At 32.8% G+C, this 22574-nt stretch overlaps 1 protein-coding gene across 1 annotated transcript; it reads left to right on the forward strand.

Annotated features, from left to right (window-relative positions):
• The first annotated feature begins 13392 nt into the window (after positions 1 to 13392).
• LOC116026899 (mucin-7-like) lies at positions 13393 to 13791 on the forward strand. Its single transcript, XM_031268326.1, has one exon. It carries the CDS (start codon positions 13393 to 13395, stop codon positions 13789 to 13791), a length of 399 nt encoding a protein of 132 aa, XP_031124186.1.
• The last annotated feature ends 8783 nt before the right edge of the window (positions 13792 to 22574 follow it).

The following is a 22574-nucleotide window of genomic DNA, read 5'->3' on the forward strand; positions in this document are numbered from 1 at the left end:
AATATAAACTACCACTTATAAATCTTGGACAAAAAATGGAGTTAACTTTTTTTTTTTAAATTTGAAGTGATAACAATCTTTTCATGAGTAGTTAATGAAAATAAATATTTTATTTTCACATTTAAAAGAAAAAAAGTAAATTCAAGTGGATAAATAACATTTTTTGAGTCGTATGTATCAATGTGTTCAACAATTCTACCAACCAACTTGATTAGGATAAAACTCGACATTTCTTATAAAAAGTGGCAATAGTCTTTATTGCTATTTTAGCGGCTTTTGTTATAAAAGAACAGTACAATAGTTTAATATTATTAATGGTTTTTACCTTTTAGGTGATCTGATCTTTTATTATTATTATTACTACTAGTATTTTCGCTCCTGTGTTGTACGGAATGAATTTGTTATAATACTTTAAGAATATTTGGATCAATATACAATTATATAAATTATAACATCAAATATTATATAGCGTAATTGATGAAATTAGTTGGATCGATTATGTTTTCTATTTTTTGCTTGAATTAGAGCGAATAATTGTCCAATTACCCATGCAATGCAGGGATAAATGTTCTTATTATATATTTAGATAATAAAAATAAAAATGAAATTATTAAAAAAAACTCTAATATTGAACGTGTATATTTATTTGATCATAAGATTAGTGCAAAAGTATCACTAAATTAATTGAATAATATATGACTTGTTTGTTTACAATTATCTTAAAAAGACCGATATGTAATATGACTTTTATAATTATATTATTACTAAAATTAATAAGGGAAAATTGAGAAATAATTTAATTATAATTATTATTAAAATAAAGTTAACGACCAATATTTAGCTTAATTACCATAATAATTATTAAGCAATTATTATTAGTCAATTACACTAATATATGTGCAATTATACTTTTATAGTTTAAGTATGTTCATTTTCACCATATCACATTTAGCTTTTTCTTCCTCATCCATATTTGAATGAATTAATTGTAATTATTATAAAAAATTCTAACAACCCCATGTTGATTTGTAATTATACTAATATCTGTGTAATTATTAAATTAATTAATATAATAATTATTAGCCAATTATACTAATATCTGTGTAATTAATTTCTTAATCACGATAATAATTATTAAGTAATTATATCAATATTGTGAAATTATACTTTTATACCATATTTAATTGTAATTATACTAATATTCATGTAATTAATAGCTTAATTAACATAATAGTTATTAGATTTTATATAGTAATAGCTTGGACGGAAAATTGCACAAGTAGAATTTTGTTTTTATTAGTAGTAAGTATATATATTTGATAGATTTATAATTAAAATAATTACATTTAGAAATTAAAAAATTAGCATTTAAATTTTGTATCATTAATTTAGTGCATAAGTATATGTATGTATGTATATATTTTTAAAAAATTCTAAATATTTATGAACACATATTTTGTTAATTATATTTCTTATTTTGGTAATTATAATTAAAGAAACTGCATGTAAAAATTAAAAGAATTTAATTATTATATTTGTATGAATTAATATAGTCCATAACCATATAGAACATAAATGATTAAAACTATGAATCATTACCATTATTTTGAGTAAAATTTATTCTTTAATATAATTTTACTTATTTTATGATATTATGAGTATAAATCATTACTATATTATGAATATAATTCATTACAACTATAAATTATTATCTTTATTTGAAGCTTAAATCAATACAAATATTAATCTTTAGTGTAATTTAAATATAAGATTGAAAATATATACAATTAAATTCGAATCAAATAAAACTATTTCAGTTTTAAAATTTTTGAACTTAAATACAAAACAAATAAATTTAAAGATATCTACTATGAAGATATTAAATTAAATAGAACACTTCAATTCTATCCCATTAGAATAAATTTCACATATCTAATTAGAATAAATTCCACATAATTAGAATATATTATATTCATTTAAATGTATTACACTAAAAATGAACTCGCAATACATTACAAATGAACATGCAATATACTAAAAATCACTATTGCAAAAATCGTCCGCCTAGACAGTGCCTAGGCGCTAGGCGCCCCCTAGACCGAGACGAATTGCTCCCTAGGTGGCCGACCGCCTAGCGCCTAACTTGGCCCAATTTAGCCGAGTTAACTCGCCCAACTCGATAGAGTTAACCGAGTTAACTCGGGCGAGTCGGCATTGTTAATTTTTTTTATTATATTTATATATATTTAAATTTATTTATTTATATAAATAAGAGGAGTAAGAGATATCTATATAATATATATAATATAATATATGACATACACCCACACACATGCACAATTTTTTTGTTTTTATAGGTCGTTGTTGCCTAGACCACCTAGGTGCTAGGCGCTAGTTTACCTCCCAACTAGTGCCTAACGCTTACTGTAACCATGCTAAAAATAAGCATATATGTCAGTAATTACATTTTAATGTGAATCATGATCTACACTATAATAGTTAATTGCCCATAGTAATATTATCATTGATGAGTAAAAGTAAAAGAATAATATAAAAAGTAAATGAGACACCTTTAAACCCGTAAAATACTCAAACTAATCCTCGTTCGCACTGGATCGGCTCAATTAAAGGGCAATGTGCTGACCAGATTGATTCTTCTATACGAGAGGAGTTCAAACTCCCGATCTCTCTTAAGGGATGAGAGTGTACGACCACTCACACCAACCAAGCTAGTTAAAATAATACTACCTATAATATTACTCATCAGTCATCACTAAAACCAATCAATATATATTTGGTCTTCTTTGGTTGTGTGCAAATTATGCATAGTTTTGTGTACTAGAAAGTAGAAACATTGTTTTAGTGTAATGTCAAGAAATTCCATTAAACAACATCTTGTTTAATGCCGATAAATGCACAAAATTCCAGCAGTGCCAACCACTAGAAATCTAACCTAGGCCTTCTGCGTCAATCTCAATGGGCCTGCATCATCATCTGTCTTGCTGTATTTTCTATTTTCTTCTTGTTTTATTCTCAGGTGGAAGTATATTTTTCGTTTATCAACATACAAGAATATTCCATGACCCAATTGTACTTTTAGACCGTACGTGAATAAAAACACTGTAAAAAAATTTGAAAAAACATTATATATTTAAACTTTATAGTACATTGTCATTTAATCCAAATTACATCACGTAATTATGATAATGCCGGCATTATATATATATATATATATATATATATATATATATATATGTATGTATATATATATATATGTATGTATATATATATATATGTATATATATTGTTGGAAAATTGCACTAAAAATGACATTTTAAGTGGCCATTTTGTGGTATAAATATATGTGGGTCCACTTCCAATTTGGGTTGGGTTAAAGTGGATTCGGGTTCTTTGTAGTTAGACGAAGAGATCGATATATTATACGCTCAAAATGGATAATGGGTGAATTAGAAATTAGTTCTCAAAGTAGACTCATTTGAGATGGAATTTGGGTGAGGAAGAAAGCTTATGTAACTTTTGTCCCACATTGGTTGGGAATGAACATTTGCCCCAATATATATACAAGGGTTCTTTTATGTCTAAGTAACTTGTATAGCATAGATGTTCTCTCTCGTGCGCAATGACTCATGTACGTCGGCACCTGCGGGCACGGATATTGTCCGGGGATAGTTACTATGCAATGATCCCATTACTAAAGTTTGTACATAAATGAAAGATGGTAATTTTGGAAATGTCTTATCATTGCACAAGGAATAAATCAAGTTATCAATTTACATTATTACACCAACATATCTTTTATTCTCATTATAACCTTGGCAACATTAGCTCTTATTATATTTATTAGTAGATATTAGTGTTCTCGAGATACAGTTGAATTGGTCAATAATCAACCTAAAATAAGTTTATAAGTTTTGTTTTGCTAGCTATCACATGATGAATGTTGGAATCCTACCCAAGGAAACATGTATTTGGCTTAGTGTTTTTTTAAAGTTTTATTTAAAAAAAAAATTAAATTAAATAAAATTAACTACTTAACTATATAACATGTTTCTCAGAAAAAAAAAAAAAACTATATTACTTGTTTCATAAATAAATTTTAGCTTAGTTTTTAACTATTTACCTAGTCAAACAATTAAATTAAAGTGGGTGTTTAGTAAATGTCTTTTAGAATAAATTTTTTTAAACCATAAAAGCAAAGTTTTAAAAAGCTACTAGAAGCATTGTTTTATTTTTGACATTTAGGGTTCGTTTGGAAGTCATTTTTCTAAATTTCCAGTGTTTGACTACCAACGAAAAGTAAAGTTAAAGAAAAATACTCATCCTAATAATAGGACAAATGACCCAATTTTGGCAGAAAATGTTTTCCAAAGAATTTTACTTGAAGGTCATTTTTCTAATATCTATCTTACCACTCATTTCTCTCCCCCTCCCTCTAAGTGATATCAAATGAGCGTGCTAGTCTGTCACTTATTTGGCTATTATTTGAACTAGACTGGACTTATTCAGTTAAAATATGAGTTTGAATGGACTGGGTCAAACAATAAAAATCTTGACTTGACTCATAATCCAAAAGATTAAAAACCATTAATTTTTTTTAATTCTTTAGTTTAGACTTATTACATTTATCAATGACCAATTAAAATATGTCATGGCCTGATCCACACACACAAAAATCTTAGTCCTTCTTGACCCACGTCTAAAAAAAATAATTTTTTTATTCAATTTCTTTAACTCAAAATTATTATCCTTATCAATTTATATGCTTATTTTTATTAGAATATGATAAAATTAAAAAAAAAGTTATTTATTTACAGTTTTCTGTTATAATTGTTATTTTTTGAGAGAATTGTTATTAATTGTTATTAATCATTACAATTATAAATTTTAATTTATAATTTTATTTTAATTTAAAAAATAATTATTATCATCATTAAAATAATTAATATTTTATAAAAAAATAACTTTAAATTTATGTCCATGCTTTTTAAAATAAATTAAATAAAAAAATATAATTTTCTAATTTTCAATAAAGGAAAAAATTAATTTTTTGACTGAATAAAAAATTAATTTTGACTAAATAAAAAAATATAATTTTTTAATTTCTAAATAAAAACATTAGAAAATAAAAATACTTTCTAGAAACTGAATATTTTCTAGAAAATGAATATTTTTCCTTTTTTTTTTGTATTTTCATTTAATACTAGAAAATAAAAGTCCATATAGTATTTTTTTTTTCTTCAAAGAAATAGAATAATGGAGTTCAATTTAAGAGATCTGAAAATATTTTAAGATGAATTAAAAATGAGGACAAGACATATAAAATGAAATGAATTGAGCAAATATTATTAAGCAACATACCAAAAAAGAAAAAAAAAAAACAAAGAAGAAGAAGAAAATTAAATAGTAAACAATCAAGTCGGTCTTTGTCACTTTTTATCGAATAAATTCTTCCAACCTTATTTTTATCATATCGTAGAAGCAAGTGATTAAATCCTTAAACCTAACCAATAAAAATCTATCCTACCAATAAAACAATTTAATCCAAGTTGGGCTAATTTTCGGCAGGCCACATAAGGGTGTTTTTGACAAGAAATTTTTTCCCATAAAAAAGTCTTTTATGTTTGACAAGTGCTTTTAATGCATGAATCAATGCAATCATTGATTTCAGGAGAAACTAATTAATAATGAGAAAGGGAAGAGAGATATATTATTTTTGCTCCCAAGAGATGTATATTATTATTTTTATATTTAGGTGATTCCAGTTTGGTTGGATTAATTGAGCAATTGCAAAGGTAAATCGCGAGTTGTGTAATTAGCTCACTAGTTAAATACTAGTCTTTATACGGGCACAACAGATCTAATCCACACTTTTCATAGGCAAATTATTGAGTGGACCATGGTCCACATAGTTGTATGGACCATGAATATAAGGTACATTTTTATTATGCTAAAAGTACATTATTTTTGTACTGAAAGTACATTATTTGATAGTAATGTACTTTCAGTATATTAAAAATGTACTTTTTATGCAATAATGATTGCTTTCCATCATATTGGGTCATATTTTCAATGAGATTCGAACCCAACACTATTGCCTTCAGCTGTGATATTAAGTCAGGCGACGAATCACTACACTAAGTCTCGGGAGATATGTTATTGCAAATAAGTAAAATTAAGAAAAGAAAAACGTTGGGGGTGGGGGACAAATGGCAGGAAATGAAGTAGAAACTAACTAATTAAAAACGTGAAAGGGAAGAGAGTTATATTATTCTTCTCCCATGAGAGATATATTATTATTTTTATATTTAGTTGATACCAATTTGGTTGGATTAATTTAAAACTCACATAACCTTCTTCCTAGAGTTAAGTAAATCGTGAGTCGCGCAATTAGCCCACCAGTTAGACACTAGTCTTCATGTGCGCACAAAAGATTCAATCCACACTTTCCATCTTTCTCATTCATATTTTCAGTGAGATTCAAACTCCACACTTCTACCTTCAGCTGTAATATCGAGTTAAGCGACAAACAACTACAATAATCCTGTGAGCAAAAGAGATATATTATCGCAATAAATAAGTAAAAATTAAGAAAAAAATGTTGGGGGTGGGGGACAAATGGCAGGAAATGAAGTAGAAACACATCCTCAGCTCGGTGGATGTTGATGTTTGAGGTGTGGAATGGATATGAGAAATCAAAGGAAGAAGACGAATATATGATGGCAAGTTGAGAACATGGTTCAGTACTGCACTGCAACAATGAGGTCGACCTTCCATGTCCTTTTCATTCTACTCTGTATGTTAAATATCCAGACAAATTATTAACATGATTATTTGTTTTTATTGGCGCAATATTATTATAGGCTTTTAATGCAAAGCTATTTTTGGATTATAGTATAGAGTTGAGTATTAATTTAGATAAAATAATGTTTTTTAAAAATTTTTGAATCGAGCAAATTTAATTTAAAATGTGTTTGGTAAAATGTTCAAAAAGTGATGGTATTTGAATATTTTAGATTAATTTTGATCAATTCAAAAAGATAATAGATTAAATTTGGTCGAATTGATGGTTAAAATGAAAATATCATTATAATAAAAAATAAAAATAAAAAATAGTATTAATTCCAAAAGGTAATTAAGTATTAAATTTCTTATAGGGAAAATGACACTTTTTTCCCCTATGTTATGTGCATATAGCACTTTTCCCCCCCGTATTATTAAAGTGGCACTTTTCCCCCCCCCTGAAATGTTAAATTGTCATTGTTACCCTTAAAAATAATTATTTCATTTATTTTTCTTCTCCAACAAATTATTATTTATATGTATGGATGATCACGATTCGGTTCGAACGTAACCAAATACTGTACCAATCATATCGAAATAGTATTGACGGTTCTGGTTACGATTCAGAACCGAAAAATTTAAAATTAAATAATTGTTGAACCGTGAATCGGAACTTAACCACAGTCATATATAATGAAAATAATCAAACACTTATTTTGATAAATCGGTACGGTTCGGTTCCAATTTCGATTTTAAACCGCCAATCAAAACTTATGTATTTATTTACTACGTATTTATTTTTATAATTTTATTTCTTATTTAAAAATAGTCTAAATTTAACAATTATTTTATTTTATTTTTTCGGTTCTGAATCGTAACCGTAACCGTCTATACTATTTAAGTTCAATTGCTACAGTGTTCGATTAGGTTCGTATCGAACCGTGATCTTCCATACATATTAGTAACAATTGATTGGAGAATAAAAATAAATGAAATAGTTATTTTAAGGACAAAAATGTCAATTTAACATTACAAGGGAGAAAGCTACCACTTTTAAAATAACTGAGGGGGGAAAACTGTCACTTTAATAACACAGGGGGGAAAAGTGCTATAAACATATAACATAGGGGGAAAAAGTGCCATTTTCCCTTTCTTATATTATTTGATATTAAGAATAAATGTAATTTATAAGTTTTTATGATTCTATCAACAGTGTAAAGAAAATTAGATTCCCATATTAGATAGATTTTGTTTTTTTTGTTTTTGTTTTTTGTTTTTTATAAAAAATTGTTCAAAGCAAAAAAAAAAAAAAAAAAAAAAAAAAAAAAAAAGAGAAAGAAAAAGAAAAGAAAAAATTATGTTGCAAACTACATATATACAAAGTTTAGGTAATAATCATAAAATTTTATGTTTGAACTCCTAAAAGACTCTACTTTTTATGCGGGAAGTTGCAAAAGTTAAACAAAGCTTACTATTCATAAATGAAAGCCTAATGGAAGAGAACTCTTAGTAGAAAGTTTCATCAATTAGAACAGTTGATGAGATCGCGAAACCATAAAAGAAGGTCTTACAAAAGAGATAATTAAATAAAAGACATGACTTATCATGGAGTTTTATTATGAATAGAAAAAATAGTCGCACAAAAGAAAAGATTAATTAGAAGAGTTATTGTATTAAAAGAGAAGTTTTGCAAGAAAACTTAATCGATTAAAAAAGACTATCTTGTAGAAGATCGAGTTGAGCAAGTAAAAGAGATGACTACGAAAATCAAGAAGTTCTTCGTATTTTATGGAAAAAGAGTGACTATGCTTGGAATATAAAGAACATAAGGTCGACCTTGACATATGAGAAGAAAGCCAATGAATTATATATGCTACGTTTAAAAGAAAAAATTCAAGTCTCAAAACGCATTGAAAAGCTGGAGAAAAATATTTGAACAAGTAAAAAACACTCAAAAATTGAATAAATTAAACTTTTTAAGGCAAAATTTTTACCAAGAAAAGAGCAACAATATTAGAAATGTTCAAAAGGATTTGAATTCAATGGAACGATTTTGTTAAATTTCTAGCAAACTACTACGTATTATTACAAGTTACTATAACTGAGAGAAGGGGTTGATGAATTATTGACAATGAACATCTTGAAAATCTAGCAAGCAAGCAAGAAATATGAAGCATTCTTTCTCTAAAGCTCAAACAAAATTATCCCATCTTTGGGTGTTCAGCTTTTGATCTTCAAACCATTCTTTGAAGAGAGAACCCCCACCAATTTATTGGATGGAGCTGTTCTTCTTAAAGAAGAGTAGTGAAGTGATCAAGAGTAATAGCTGTGCTAAAATTTTGCAAAAAATAAAAAATAAATAAATAAATATTTTTAACAATGGAAAATATAATCAGAATATAAAATATAATTTTTTTATTATAATTTTATTGTATATAAAGGAAAACATAGATGAAATAAAATTTTAGGAACATATAATGATATAATCCTACTATTTTCGCAAATATCATATCAAAGAGTAATAATTACATAATACTACTACAATATATAAATATATAAAAGTTTTATTAGTCAATATAATTATTCCCTTAATAGCTAATAGGAATTCACCTAGCAAACCATACTTAATTACCCAAATAAATATATCAGCTTTATAGCCCAACTCTTTGAAAGATTTTCCTTTAAATTAGGCCCAACTCATGATGAGGAAATTAGTCATACAAATTCCGAATTTCCGATCATCCAATTCACCCAAATTGAAAAATTATATGATGGAACATATATGGTTGACTTTGCATTATGGATCATAGTCTAAAATGACATTAAAATTATGTGCGCATGAAAACATATAATATGTTAACTGCAGATGCATAATATGTTAATTGTATTAAGTACATAATTTATTAATTGAAGACATATAGGCCCTGTTTGGTAAATAATCAGTCTATCAGTCAATTTTGTCTTATTTGACCACTATTAGTTGTTTGTTTAATAAGCTTTTTGTAGCTCCAAAATACTAAAATTCAAAAGGCTACTCAAAGCGGTCTTTTCAATTAGCTTTTTGAGAAAAGAAATTATACCAAACAGCTATCAGCTAACAGCTAATCTATCAACAAATTTCTACAATCAGTTAATATTATCAACTAATCATACCTTCTAACCCAATCAGCTAACAGCCATTTACCAAACAGGGGGCAATTTATATCGTGGACCAGGGTGCACAATGTATTGTGCACCCCGTAAGGAGATGAGTTATGTATATTCTAGGCAATCATTCTGTGTATTTTAGGCAATCATTCTTTGTATTTATGTTAAGAACACAGGTTGTGATGTGTTTGTGCATTCGAATGTTTAGGAGGATGATGTCCTGTATATTTTATGTTAATATTCTGTGTATCCTAACATTGGAATACACAAACACATCACAACATGTGTTACTAACATGAATACACAGAACGGTTGCCTATAATACTGATGACTCCATTTCTAATTACCTTTTTGCCCCCTCTTTTATCTATTTTTGTAGTTAAGTGTTGATACTTGAGTGGGATTTATTACTTGGTTCTGTGTTTTTGTGGTTATAGGTGAAATTCTTCTCAACGAGTGGTAAAGGAAGCATTTTGGAAAGCTTTGGATCAATTTTGGTAGCTTAGGATCCCACTTAAGGAGGGAGAGGAGCAGCGGAGCGCAAAATGGAGCAGGAAAAAATACTGGAAAAATGAAATAGGTACTGACACGCCCGTGTCAGTACCCGTTTTGGTCCGCCCTAAAACTGATCACCGAAATGGGTACTGACACGACCGTGTCACCCCCCGTTTTGGTCTGCACTGTTCTGTTTTAAGCGATTTTCTGCTGTAATTTTGATAATTATGAACCCTAGCTAGTGTAGAACTTCTCTCTCTTATTTCCATAGCAAATATTAGCTTAGAATAGCTTAGATTTACATTAGAAAACACATTGCAAGCTTTATTTTGTGGATTTGGAAGGGATTCCACCAACTTTTTTCAACATTTAATAGTAAAGTTCTCATTTACTCTTCTTCATCTCTTCCTTACATTTATTGTGCATTTATGATTTCTTTGCTTGATATTGCTATGTTTACCTTATATATGAGTGAGTAGTCCTTTTTATGGGTTAGATTTGGTGTTTATTGCTCTTATTGATGCTATTTATGTGATTATTGCATAAAGGGGATGAATACCCATTTAGGGTTCTTGAGTTTGAGTTGGATTTTGATTTTATCTTTCAATAGTTGTTGTGCAATGATTATTGTTTGTCTTTGGAAAGTCTTTCATCTCAATGGAAGTTGGATGGAAGACTTGAGCCAACCCAATCTCAAACCAATTTTCTCTTCTATGAAAATAGGGGTAGATTTGGGGCTTAAATAGCTTTTGTTCTTCAAGAACTTAGGTTGATACACCATGGAAATGGGGCAACCTTTGTTCTAATCCTTGTGGGAACTTGGATTCCTTAGTGCTTGCTTCAAGAACCTAGGGTTAATGTTCATCCCCCAATTCTAAAGTTGAATGCATCAATAGAGTAATACACCTAGTCTAACACATCCTTTCCAATAGAATTTAATCCTAGTTAAATCTTGTTTTCCCTTATATCCAAAAATTCCAAAAATACTCCTTAGTTGTTATACTTTAATCTCTAAAATGGTTTGCTTGGATCCTTATGGGTTTCAAGACCTTGGTGACTAGAGTCTAGGTGATCACTCCGTACGTGCCATAAATTCCAATCCTCGTGGTTCGACTTTACACCCATTTTCACACCCCGCTCACACTGCATCAAACACACAAAACAATTGCTTAAAATACACAAAACTCATCTCCTCACTGCACCCTGGTCCACAGTATAACGATCCCAAACAGGGCCATAATATGTTAACTACAGACACATAATCTGAGTTTTTTTTAGACCAAAGTTCACAATGCAAGGTGAACCCTAGTCTCGTATAACAATTTACCCAAATTAATTCAATTTGAATAACATCCAACTTCATTCTTAACGACATTAATTATTTTAGTTCTGATTTGGGGTGTAAAACGAATCTAAAAAATTATTTTTGAGTTTGTGATTTGATCAATGCCAGTTGTAGTGGAGTTAACCATATAGTTGTTGTTATTTCAAGTCTCCAACAACATCCATCATGTTTATTATTTGTAGTTGTTATTCTCCACTTAATTGTTGAAAATTTATATAGTAAATGGTTAAATTTTATGTGTTCAGACATGATTATCAAAAGTTTAAATAATATATTGTTGTTGTGAGATTCCATATATCATTTTAAGTTTGGTATAGACTTTGTTATTCTTTTGAACAGAAAAGCTTATTTTGATCTCTAGTTGTAAGTATAGAAGGGTTACGATTATTTTCTAGTTGTAAGTGAAATTCGGGAAGGATTTTCCATAGTTTGATCAATTACTTCTGAAAGGCCTAAGGCTTAATTAAATTGAACAATATCGAAATAAAAAAAAAAAAAAATTCAAAGCAAGCATACAGACTACTACGATGACCTAGATTTTAAGCTTGAACTACCAGGCATTCCCAGGCAAGTATGGAATTGAAGATGCAGTAAAGACGGAAAACCAAACAAAACAAAACAAGCAAGAATACACAGTGTTTGGTAACCTCTTCCTTAGAACCAAAAGTTAACCCAAAACAAAATTTTGGTAGTTTTGGGAGTTATTTATTGAATTTTAAATTCAATGTTGAATGCTATTAGTTTTAATGAATTCTATTCTCCTACAAATATTTTGCGTGAGAAAGAATGTTTTGGATGATTTTTGAACTTCAACAAATCTGATTTTCCTCTTCAACAAGAACGATCTTTTTTTCTTCCTTCGAAAATTTTGCAAACATGCACTTGATCATGATTTAATAGAAGTGATAAGGACATGACCAAAGAAATTTAAAATATCATCATTTACTTTGATTTGGAAGAATTACCGCTACAATGATTAAATTAATTGAAATTCAAAATAAGCATGAATATTGATTATGAAGATCATTTTGGCGATGAGTGGAACCAAGTTGATGGCAAACTATACTATGAACCAGGGTCTACATTGCATTATGGACCCCGGTCCAAAATAGTATTTCAAATTATATGTTTGTAGTTAACATATTTTATACCTATCGTTAATAGCTTACGTGTTTATAGTTAATATGTTATGTGCCTTCAATTTATATACTAGGACATAAACAATTAGTTGTATGCACATAATTTTTAGATTAGGGTCAGAATATTTTTCAATACATAACATAGGTCCGAATCCCATCGGTCAAAAAAGAAAAAATCCAAACTTGTGAAATTATACTCCGTATAGGTATATGCCGTGCCGTCTAGCTTTGAACAAGTCCAGTGAGCATAATTTGATGCATGGAAAGCTTTATTGAGAAAGTATCCATATGGCTACTTATTCCGTTGCCTCTTAGGGGATCACATCATGGCCGTCCATAGCCGTTTCAACTCGCGACAGAAATAAGAAATCTATATAATAAGGGAGAACCAAAAACACACAACGTAACTCAGTGCAGCATTGAACGATTTGCAAATTTAGAAAAAGTTGAGGATTTGCAATTAAGATGGCCACTACTACTTCAACTTTTATGGCCATTGTTGCAGTGTTTGCCATTTCAGCGGCTATGGCTAGTGCCGCTCCCACCCGGCCTTATCTTGGCCGGAAATTGGCTCAATATGCAACTCCGGCCACCCCATCCATCTCACCGTCATCTTGGTCATCCCCTCCGGCAGCCCCACCATCATCTTGGTCAACTTTTCCGGCAACTCCGGCCAGTGCCACCCCATCTTACTGGCCAGTTGTCCCTACAACTCCATCTGCCTCGCCATCATCTTGGTCAGCTGTTCCGGCGACTTCGCCGGCGGCCGCCCCTTCTTGGCCTATGAGTCCATCCATTTCATCATCTTATTGGCCGACGGTTCCGCCTCCGACTGAAGCACCTTACTATGCCAGAGCCTACTAAACAATGCGTTCGATTTTATGATCATTATATTATATATTATTATTGGCGACATCGCCACACTATCCCCATTTTGGCATATGTTACGTTGTTTATTTTAAAATTAATTCTTAATTGAGCTGTTCTTTTACTCGTATGTCTGTTACAAGGATGTAAAGGAGTAATGTAGATTAGTTCAAGTTGTTTAGTTTTATTTGTGTGGTTAAGCTTTAATTTGTCTGGCTTTGTTAGAATTAGTCTCCATATTATTAGCTTAGAAGCTGTTGTATGCAGGCTATTTAAGCTGTCTTCTTTCCCATAATAAATCATTCACTTACTATCTCTATATGGTATCCAGAGCCTTACTCTAACGAGCAATTTTTTTTTTTTCCTTTCTCTCTATCAATCGTTCCCACTAAATGGCCACAACTACTGAGAAACAAGTCATTCAACTTAATGCCCCAGCCAATTTTCCCATTAAATTGACGTCTTCTAACTTTCAAGTTTGGAGAAAACAGATCCAAGCCTCTCTTATTGGCCTTGACTTACTCGGCTTCATTGACGGTACCTCTCCAGCTCCTGCACAATTCCGTGATACAGCCCAAAAGGAGCATAATCCGGAGTACATCCCATGGTTTAGACAAGATCAAACCATTCTCAATGCCATTTTAGGGAGCTGTTCCGACACTATCCAACCACTGATCTCCTCCGCGGCATCATCTGCTATCGCCTGGGAACGATTAACTACAACTTTTGCAAGCTCATCACCGTCCCGCATTGTGTCACTAAAAACCAAACTAGCTTCTAATCCTCAAAATAGTCGTCCAGTTGAGGAATATGTTGATGAGATGTTTAATATTGCTGAAGCTCTTGCACTTGCTCAAAACCCAATCAGTGAGCAAGACCTGGTAATCCATATTCTTACTCAACTCAATGACGACTATGATCACATAGTTCCTGCGCTACGTATACGACCAACCCCTATTACCTTCTCGGAACTCAAGGACGTGCTCACAGAATTTGAAAGGCAACAGAAGAAGAAAGATGCTGCTAGACAATCTCTTGTAGCTACAGTCAATGTCACGCAACGCCAATCTGGTTTCTCGCACAATAACCGGAACAACTACAAGTCTAATCGAAACAATAATGGTCAGCAATTTCAACAGTACCAACGGTCTAACAACTCCACTCAACGCCGTCGGAACGTGGTCTGCAATTTCTGTAATTTCAATGGCCATGAAGCGCGCGAATGTCGCAAGCTGCAACGTTTCTTGCGAGACAATAATGTCTCCACAGATGGTAGGTTCGGGAAAAACCCCGTAGTGAACACTACGACCGTGAACTCTCATCAACAACAATCACCATGGTTGTTTGACTCAGGTGCATCCCATCATGCCACCTCGGACCCGTCTATGCTACAGTCTTTCTCTGAATACGGTGGACCGGATGAGATCCATTTGGGTGATGGTAATTCCCTGTCTATATCCCATACTGGTAAAACTTTTCTCCCAACTAAAACCCGTGATCTTACTCTATCTAATGTCTTATGTGTTCCACAATTGCAAAGCAATTTAGTCTCTATTTCAAAACTCTGCAAGTCTAATCATGTTTCTGTTGAGTTTTTTGACACCTATTTTGTTGTGAAGGATCGGTTCACGGGGGCGCCACTTCTGCGCGGGAGGAACGTCCATGATGTGTATAGTGCTCCACTGTCATCTTCACCACAAATAAATACGGCCATTAAATCTAGTCTTGCTAATTGGCATCATATCCTCGGTCACCCGTCCAGCAGAACACTGGCTCACATGCTAAGAACTGCCAACGTTTCATTCCGGTCTGTTTTGGGTTTTCAATGTAAGTCATGTCTAAGCAATAAAAGTCATAAGTTACCGTTCCATGAAACCTCAATGACAAGCTCAAGACCTCTCGAATTATTGTACTCAGATGTTTGGAGTACAAATCAACAGTCTGTTGATGGGTTCCGGTACTATGTGATTTTTGTAGACCATTTTACTAGATATATATGGTTATTTCCTTTAGTTAGAAAATCTGACGTGTATGCTGTCTTCTCACAATTCAAAAAGCTAGTTGAGAACAAATTTAATCACAGGATACACACCTTGTTTTCAGATAATGGTGGTGAATTCCAAAAATTAAAACCTCTGTTAAGCTCATGTGGTATATCTCACTTCACTAGCCCACCGCACACACCTGAGCATAATGGGGTTTCTGAACGTCGGCATAGACATATTGTCGACACTGGGTTATCATTGCTCCATCATGCGTCTATGTCACTAACCTATTGGTCGTATGCTTTTCAGACAGCAGTGTACCTCATTAATCGAATGCCAACACCTGTCCTTAAAAATAAATCTCCCTTTCACGCTTTGTTTGGCACTACACCAAACTATTCTAAGTTACAACCATTTGGGTGTTTGTGCTATCCCTGGCTCAGACCTTACACTAGCTCAAAAATCCAACCCCGGTCTAAACCTTGTATATTCATAGGTTATTCTACATCTCAGTCTGCATACAAGTGCCTAGATCATGTGACAGGACGTGTCTATTTATCCCGTCATGTTCGTTTTGTCCCGTTCAATTTTCCGTTTCAGGCATTATCACAGTCATGAAGTTCCTCGGCAGGCGTGGCTGGCACCAAAGGTGAAAGACTGATTCCTCATCCTATCTTCTCTACTACACCACCCTTACCCATAAACACAACTCAAACCTCCCAAACCCAGAATGCTACACCTGTTATAATGCAATCCCATAACCCAACCTTACCCATAAACACAGCTGCTACTCTCTCTACTACCACGCAATTCCACAGCCCCACACAATCTCATCCGTCATCCACCCATTCCTCTCCGAGCCATCACCAACCTGCTACTAATATATCGGGTTCCAGTCGGCAACAGAACACAACCTCACTTGCTAGTGGACGAACTCTCCCTATCGACAATACTCAAGGTGAGGCGTGTAGTAGTTTTGCCGACTTAGATCCACCACCTGTGTATGAGATGTCTGCAGAAGGCCAGCTGACTCCTTCTTCACCATCTAGCACTCAAAATCTGCCAACCAGTAGTGCTCACATTGAACCGGCTTTGTCCTTACCATCTGACACTAGTGGCTCAGTGCATACATCTGACTCGCTACCTCCAAGTGACAGACATACAGAAACCACTCAAACTCCGCCACCTCGGCGGTCAATGCGTGTTAGACGACAGAATCCCAAGTATTTTAACTCTCACTTTGTTAATTTGACAACAAAGCACGACTTGCCTCCTTTACTCGAGCCGACCTCTGTAGCCCAGGCTCGCAAGTCTCCAAACTGGTGTAACGCGATGAATGAGGAATATCAGGCGTTGCTCCGAAATAACACGTGGGAGTTGGTACCACCGTCGTCTCACACTCCGATTGGGTGTAAATGGATTTTCCGCGTCAAACGAAAACCAGATGGGTCTATTGAACGGTATAAAGCCCGGCTGGTGGCTAAGGGGTACTTACAAGAGCCAGGTAAAGACTACCTTGATACATTTAGCCCGGTTACAAAACCGGCTACAATACGGATTATTCTGACACTGGCGTTAGCCTCTAACTGGCCGTTGCGACAATTGGATGTCAACAACGCGTTCTTGCACGGGACTCTATCAGAAGAGGTATACATGAAACAACCACCGGGTTTTTGTGATCCAGAACACCCAAAGCATGTGTGTTGTTTGAAAAAGGCGTTGTATGGCTTGAAGCAGGCTCCCCGGGCATGGTATATGGAGTTGTCGTCCTTTCTTATTTCTTTCGGTTTTAGAAAATCTAAAGCTGATTACTCTTTATTTATATATCAATGTGATGATGTTCTGGCATACTTTATGGTGTATGTGGATGATGTGGTTCTCACAGGGAATTCACAAAGTTTTTTAGACCGGTTTGTCACTTCTCTAGCGGCGCGGTTTGCACTCAAGGACTTAGGGTTGTTGCATCACTTCCTTGGTGTGGAGGTGATATCCTCTAAGGCGGGTATTTTCCTTTCTCAAGCTCAATATATTACAAATATTCTAAAAGAGTTTAATATGCAAGATGCCAAGCCCGTTTCTACACCTGGGTCTGCGGTTGAACTACATAGTGATGACGGCGCAGCACCGGCTGATAGCACCTTGTATCGTCGCGTGGTTGGACGTTTACAATATCTAGCCATTACTCGCCCAGATGTCAGTTTTGTTGTTAACCGGTTATCTCAGTTTTTGAATTCCCCGTCATTGCTACACTGGCAAGGGGTGAAACGGGTGCTCCGTTATCTCAAAGGTACGCTGTGTCATGGTTTATTTTTACGCCGTGGTGTCAAGCTACACCTAACAGCCTTCTCGGATGCAAGCTGGGGTGGTGTTCATGATGGTGGACGGTCAACTACGGGCTATGTTGTATACTTGGGTTCAAACGTTATCTCTTGGCGGTCTGTTCGACAGAAGGTCGTGGCTCGTTCCTCCACTGAAGCAGAATACAGAGCCCTTGCCAATGTTGCGGCTGAAGTTGTGTGGTTAAAGAATTTACTGCTCGATCTTGGGGTACGGTTCACCACACCACCGGTGTTGCACTGTGACAATGCTGGGGCCACTTATGTCTGCAAAAACCCTGTGTATCATTCCAGAATGAAGCATCTAGCCTTGGATTATTTCTTTGTGCGTGATCTTGTTAGTAGTCGTACCTTGTTAGTTAACTATATTCGCACGCAAGATCAAATTGCTGATGTGTTTACCAAATCCTTGCCGCGTCGGTCATTTGAGGGTTTTCGTTCCAAGCTGGGTGTCTCCGATGGATCCACCATCTTGCGGGGGCGTGTAAAGGAGTAATGTAGATTAGTTCAAGTTGTTTAGTTTTATTTGTGTGGTTAGGCTTTAATTTGTCTGGCTTTGTTAGAATTAGTCTCCATATTATTAGCTTAGAAGCTGTTGTATGCAGGCTATTTAAGCTGTCTTCTTTCCCATAATAAATCATTCACTTACTATCTCTATAAAGGATCCATTTGGATTATATTATGAATAAAGGACACTATTTCTCAGCGATATGATGGTCTGATCTTGCATGCTAAATATGCATGCCATGCTTGCTTATTAATTGGTAAAGCATGCTAACGCTCATTATATTATTCATTTCTTGTACTTTACACAAAATTAATTTTGTTTGTCACTCACTTTATCAAATACTCTTTCCGTCTCATTTTATGTGTCTGGTTCAGTTATTTTTAATTCAATTTTTCACAATATTAAGTTTAGTATTAGTATACAAAATTTATATATTTAGAAACTACATTAAAAATAGTATTAAACACAAAAAATTAAATTTAAAAATAATTAAAAATAATAATAATAAAGAAAATAAACAAAGAAGAAATACTTGATTTGACCCATGAATAGTAAGTGAGACATAAAATATTAAAATGGGATAGAGGAAGTAATAATTAATAATTAGTTTATGTGAAAATTACACTTGTCATCACCTCTAAATTATATGGTAATTGTAGGATTTGTCCCTATTTGTTGGTTATATATGCTCACTACTTGTCGCTAAGTTATAACAGATGTTGCAAATTCAATCCTTTTTCTAACAAGTCATAATGCTCACTTTTCGTCTCTAAACTATAACCTAATGTTTTGTTAGAAAAATGACGAAATTTGCAACGTTAATTATAGCTTAGGGACGATAACAAGTAAGGACGAATCATGCAATTATCTTAACTTAGAAATGAAAAAGTGTAATTTGCCTTAGTTTATTGATGATAAATATTTACCAATGATGATTTTACATTAGTTATATTTTAAATTTTACTTACTAAACTCTAGTTAACCAAAATAGGAATTAAAACACCTCCACAAACATGAATTTACACAATATACTAAATTGTGTTGTTCTAGAAATTAAAGCAACTAAGCAAGCAAAAGTAAAACAGTAAAGAGCGCAAAGAACAACACGTTTATTTATGCAGTTTGAACTTTGAAGTAACCACTCTCTGGGTCTCCCAGCTTAGCAGAGGCCCAATCTATTATAGTAAAGTTTGGTACAGATTACAGAAAGGTATGATCAAGAGAATACCAAAAATTTAATGGATTCATGTAAAATTAATCCTAAAATCAAGACTCCCCTTAAACCAAGCTACCGTAAAGTAGCTTGGCATGACTTGTCGTTCCTCCCAAGTAGGCCTTGAGTTAAGGCAATTAAGAAAATACCACAAGTCAATGGAACTTTAACTTGTTGATTACAAATCCCATATGACTTTTAGTCTTCGTTCAGCACATCGAGAGAAAGAGGAAGATCTAGTGAGTATTTCGGGCACACACTTTCTCTTTTCTGGAAATTCAGTTTTTAAGGAAGATGTTTAACCTTAATAATTAGTTTGTAACCACCAAGCTACAAGAATTCGATCTGTTATCTAGAAGACCTAAAAATTGAACACATAGAGTTCTTCAGGAGTATCAACTACTTCAAAACTGATTATTGACAGTGTTCATATTTCAACACTTGTATTAAGATTTGTACAAAAAGTTTCCTGTAGTGAGATTATACACACTACCATTCACCACGTCAACTATTATTTGTGTTAGTTGTTGTGTAGTGTGTAGCCTTCAAGACTACCAACAGTGAGAGATATGAGGGAAAAATCTAGAATTTTTTAAAGATGCATTGTTGTGAATGGAAAAATTAAGTTGTTGTCACAATCGATTTTATAGAAATAATAAGCACATCTTTAGAGCGAATCGCAGATGCTCAAATCTTGCGCCATCCAAAGGTTTCATAAAGATATATGCTAATTGCTTCTTAGTAGAAATGTAAAATATTTCAATGTCCTTTCTTTCCACCAATTGTATTATAAAATGGTGTCAAGTGTGTCAATATGTTTGATATGTGAGTGTTGCACCAATTTTTTTTTTTTAAATGTTAATTGTACTCATGTTGTCACAGTGCAAAGTTAATTAGACAATTTTCCTATAGTCTAAAGCTCTACCTCATCCATAATAATTGTGTGCAACAACTTCTTGTTACTACATGTTATGCTTCAATTGTAGCGAGATGAAGTTTTTCTTCTTCCTATACCATGACACCAAGTGTAGTCTAAGAGGTAATATTACTTAAACCAGATCTCTTTACTTTGTGTTTGTTCTTATTATTATGCTTTATTGTTCTTATTGTTCATATTTAAAAGACGTAAATCCTGCTTGAGCCGAAGCAACCTGTGTAGTCTAAGTTTATATGTCAGGTAGAGAAAGTACCCAGGTGGGGAAAAGAGAAACCTGAGTCTGAATACTTAGATGTTGTTAAGGTTGTAGACGGAGGGTCATGGGATCCTTTGGTTAGTAGGTTAGGGATGATAAGGTGAAAATAAAAAGAACAAATCTGATAATAAAGCAATAAAAGTAAGAACAAACATAAACTAAAAAGATCTAGATAAGTAATAAAACTCTTAGTACAGCAACCTGTGATGCAAGAGAGAAGAAGAATCTTCAAACCAGAAGGTTTTTATAAAACTTAAACTTCTTAAAAAACTTATTTATCATCATGGATAAAAAACTTATTCAACAACACTTTGGAAGTACTAAAAACTTTTTAACTGAGAAGATACATCAGGAAACTGATGAAATCCATACTTTTTATCAAGACCCAAATTTCCCAATATAGAAGCAACCCCCATATATGGTTTTTCTATCGTTAGAATTTCCAGCCTTGTCAACATCTCTGTTTCTGATTACTCTTATTTTATACTATATTTTACCTCATTCTTAGACGATCTTTTTATGCACATTTTAAGATGTTTGTTTGGGTTTTTGAACTAAAAGATGCATTTTATGCTCAGTTGCGCCCAAATACACTTTTGAGAGAGCTGGAAAATGGAAAAGGAAGCAAAAGTGATCAAAATGGAGCAAAAATGCATGAAAAAGAGCACACGGAAGCAAACTCGAGAAAAATATGCACAAAAGGGAGTGAAGATGGAGTTCATGGTGTAGAGGCAAAGCTACCTTTTGTGGTCAAAACCCTAGATTTGCCCTATCAATAGATTTTTTTCCTGTTTTCGCTAGAGGAGAACATCCAATGAACAATAGTTGTAGAGTAAAATTTCCAGATTACGTCATTTCTTGATGGGATGATTTAAAGCCCAAGAGGTGATGAAATTGTGGTGGATCCCACTTTTCTGGTCAAACGAAGTCATGAAAAAAATCACAAAGTATTACACTAATTGGTCATTCCAATGATCTGCGTACTAGTGAGGTTGAGCTACAGCTCTTAATGAATTTATAATCTTATGAGACATGTGGTCCCATTGAGAAGAACTTAATAAATTCACCGCTTTATAATTGAGATGATGAGCATAAAATGCTCTTAATGATTTCATAACCTAATTTGGGTAGTCTATATTAAGATATATTTGACAGCGTTAAAAGTCTATATTGAGATAGACTTAACATAATTAAAAGTCTATATTGAGATGGACTTGACAGTGTTGAAAGTCTATATTGAGATAGACTTGACAGGGTTGAAAGTATATATTGAGATAGACACACAACAGAATTGAATACTAATGATTTTTCATAAGAATTCAAAGATTTTGACTTTTCCTAGAACCTGCAATTTAGAGTTGATGTGTGCATTAGAGTTTAAAATTTATCTAACCGATGAGTTCAATAGTTATATCACTCTCGGAGAAAAATTACTCAGTGTCACTACGTGTTAGTTCAAGTTCTCAAACACTGACATTAAGATCAGCTCGTTTGTATTGCTAAGACATTTTCCTCTAGCCTTCTACTTTGAATATGTGGGGGATC

Source organism: Ipomoea triloba, chromosome 8 (assembly GCF_003576645.1).
Source record: "Ipomoea triloba cultivar NCNSP0323 chromosome 8, ASM357664v1".
Lineage (NCBI taxonomy): Eukaryota > Viridiplantae > Streptophyta > Magnoliopsida > Solanales > Convolvulaceae > Ipomoea > Ipomoea triloba.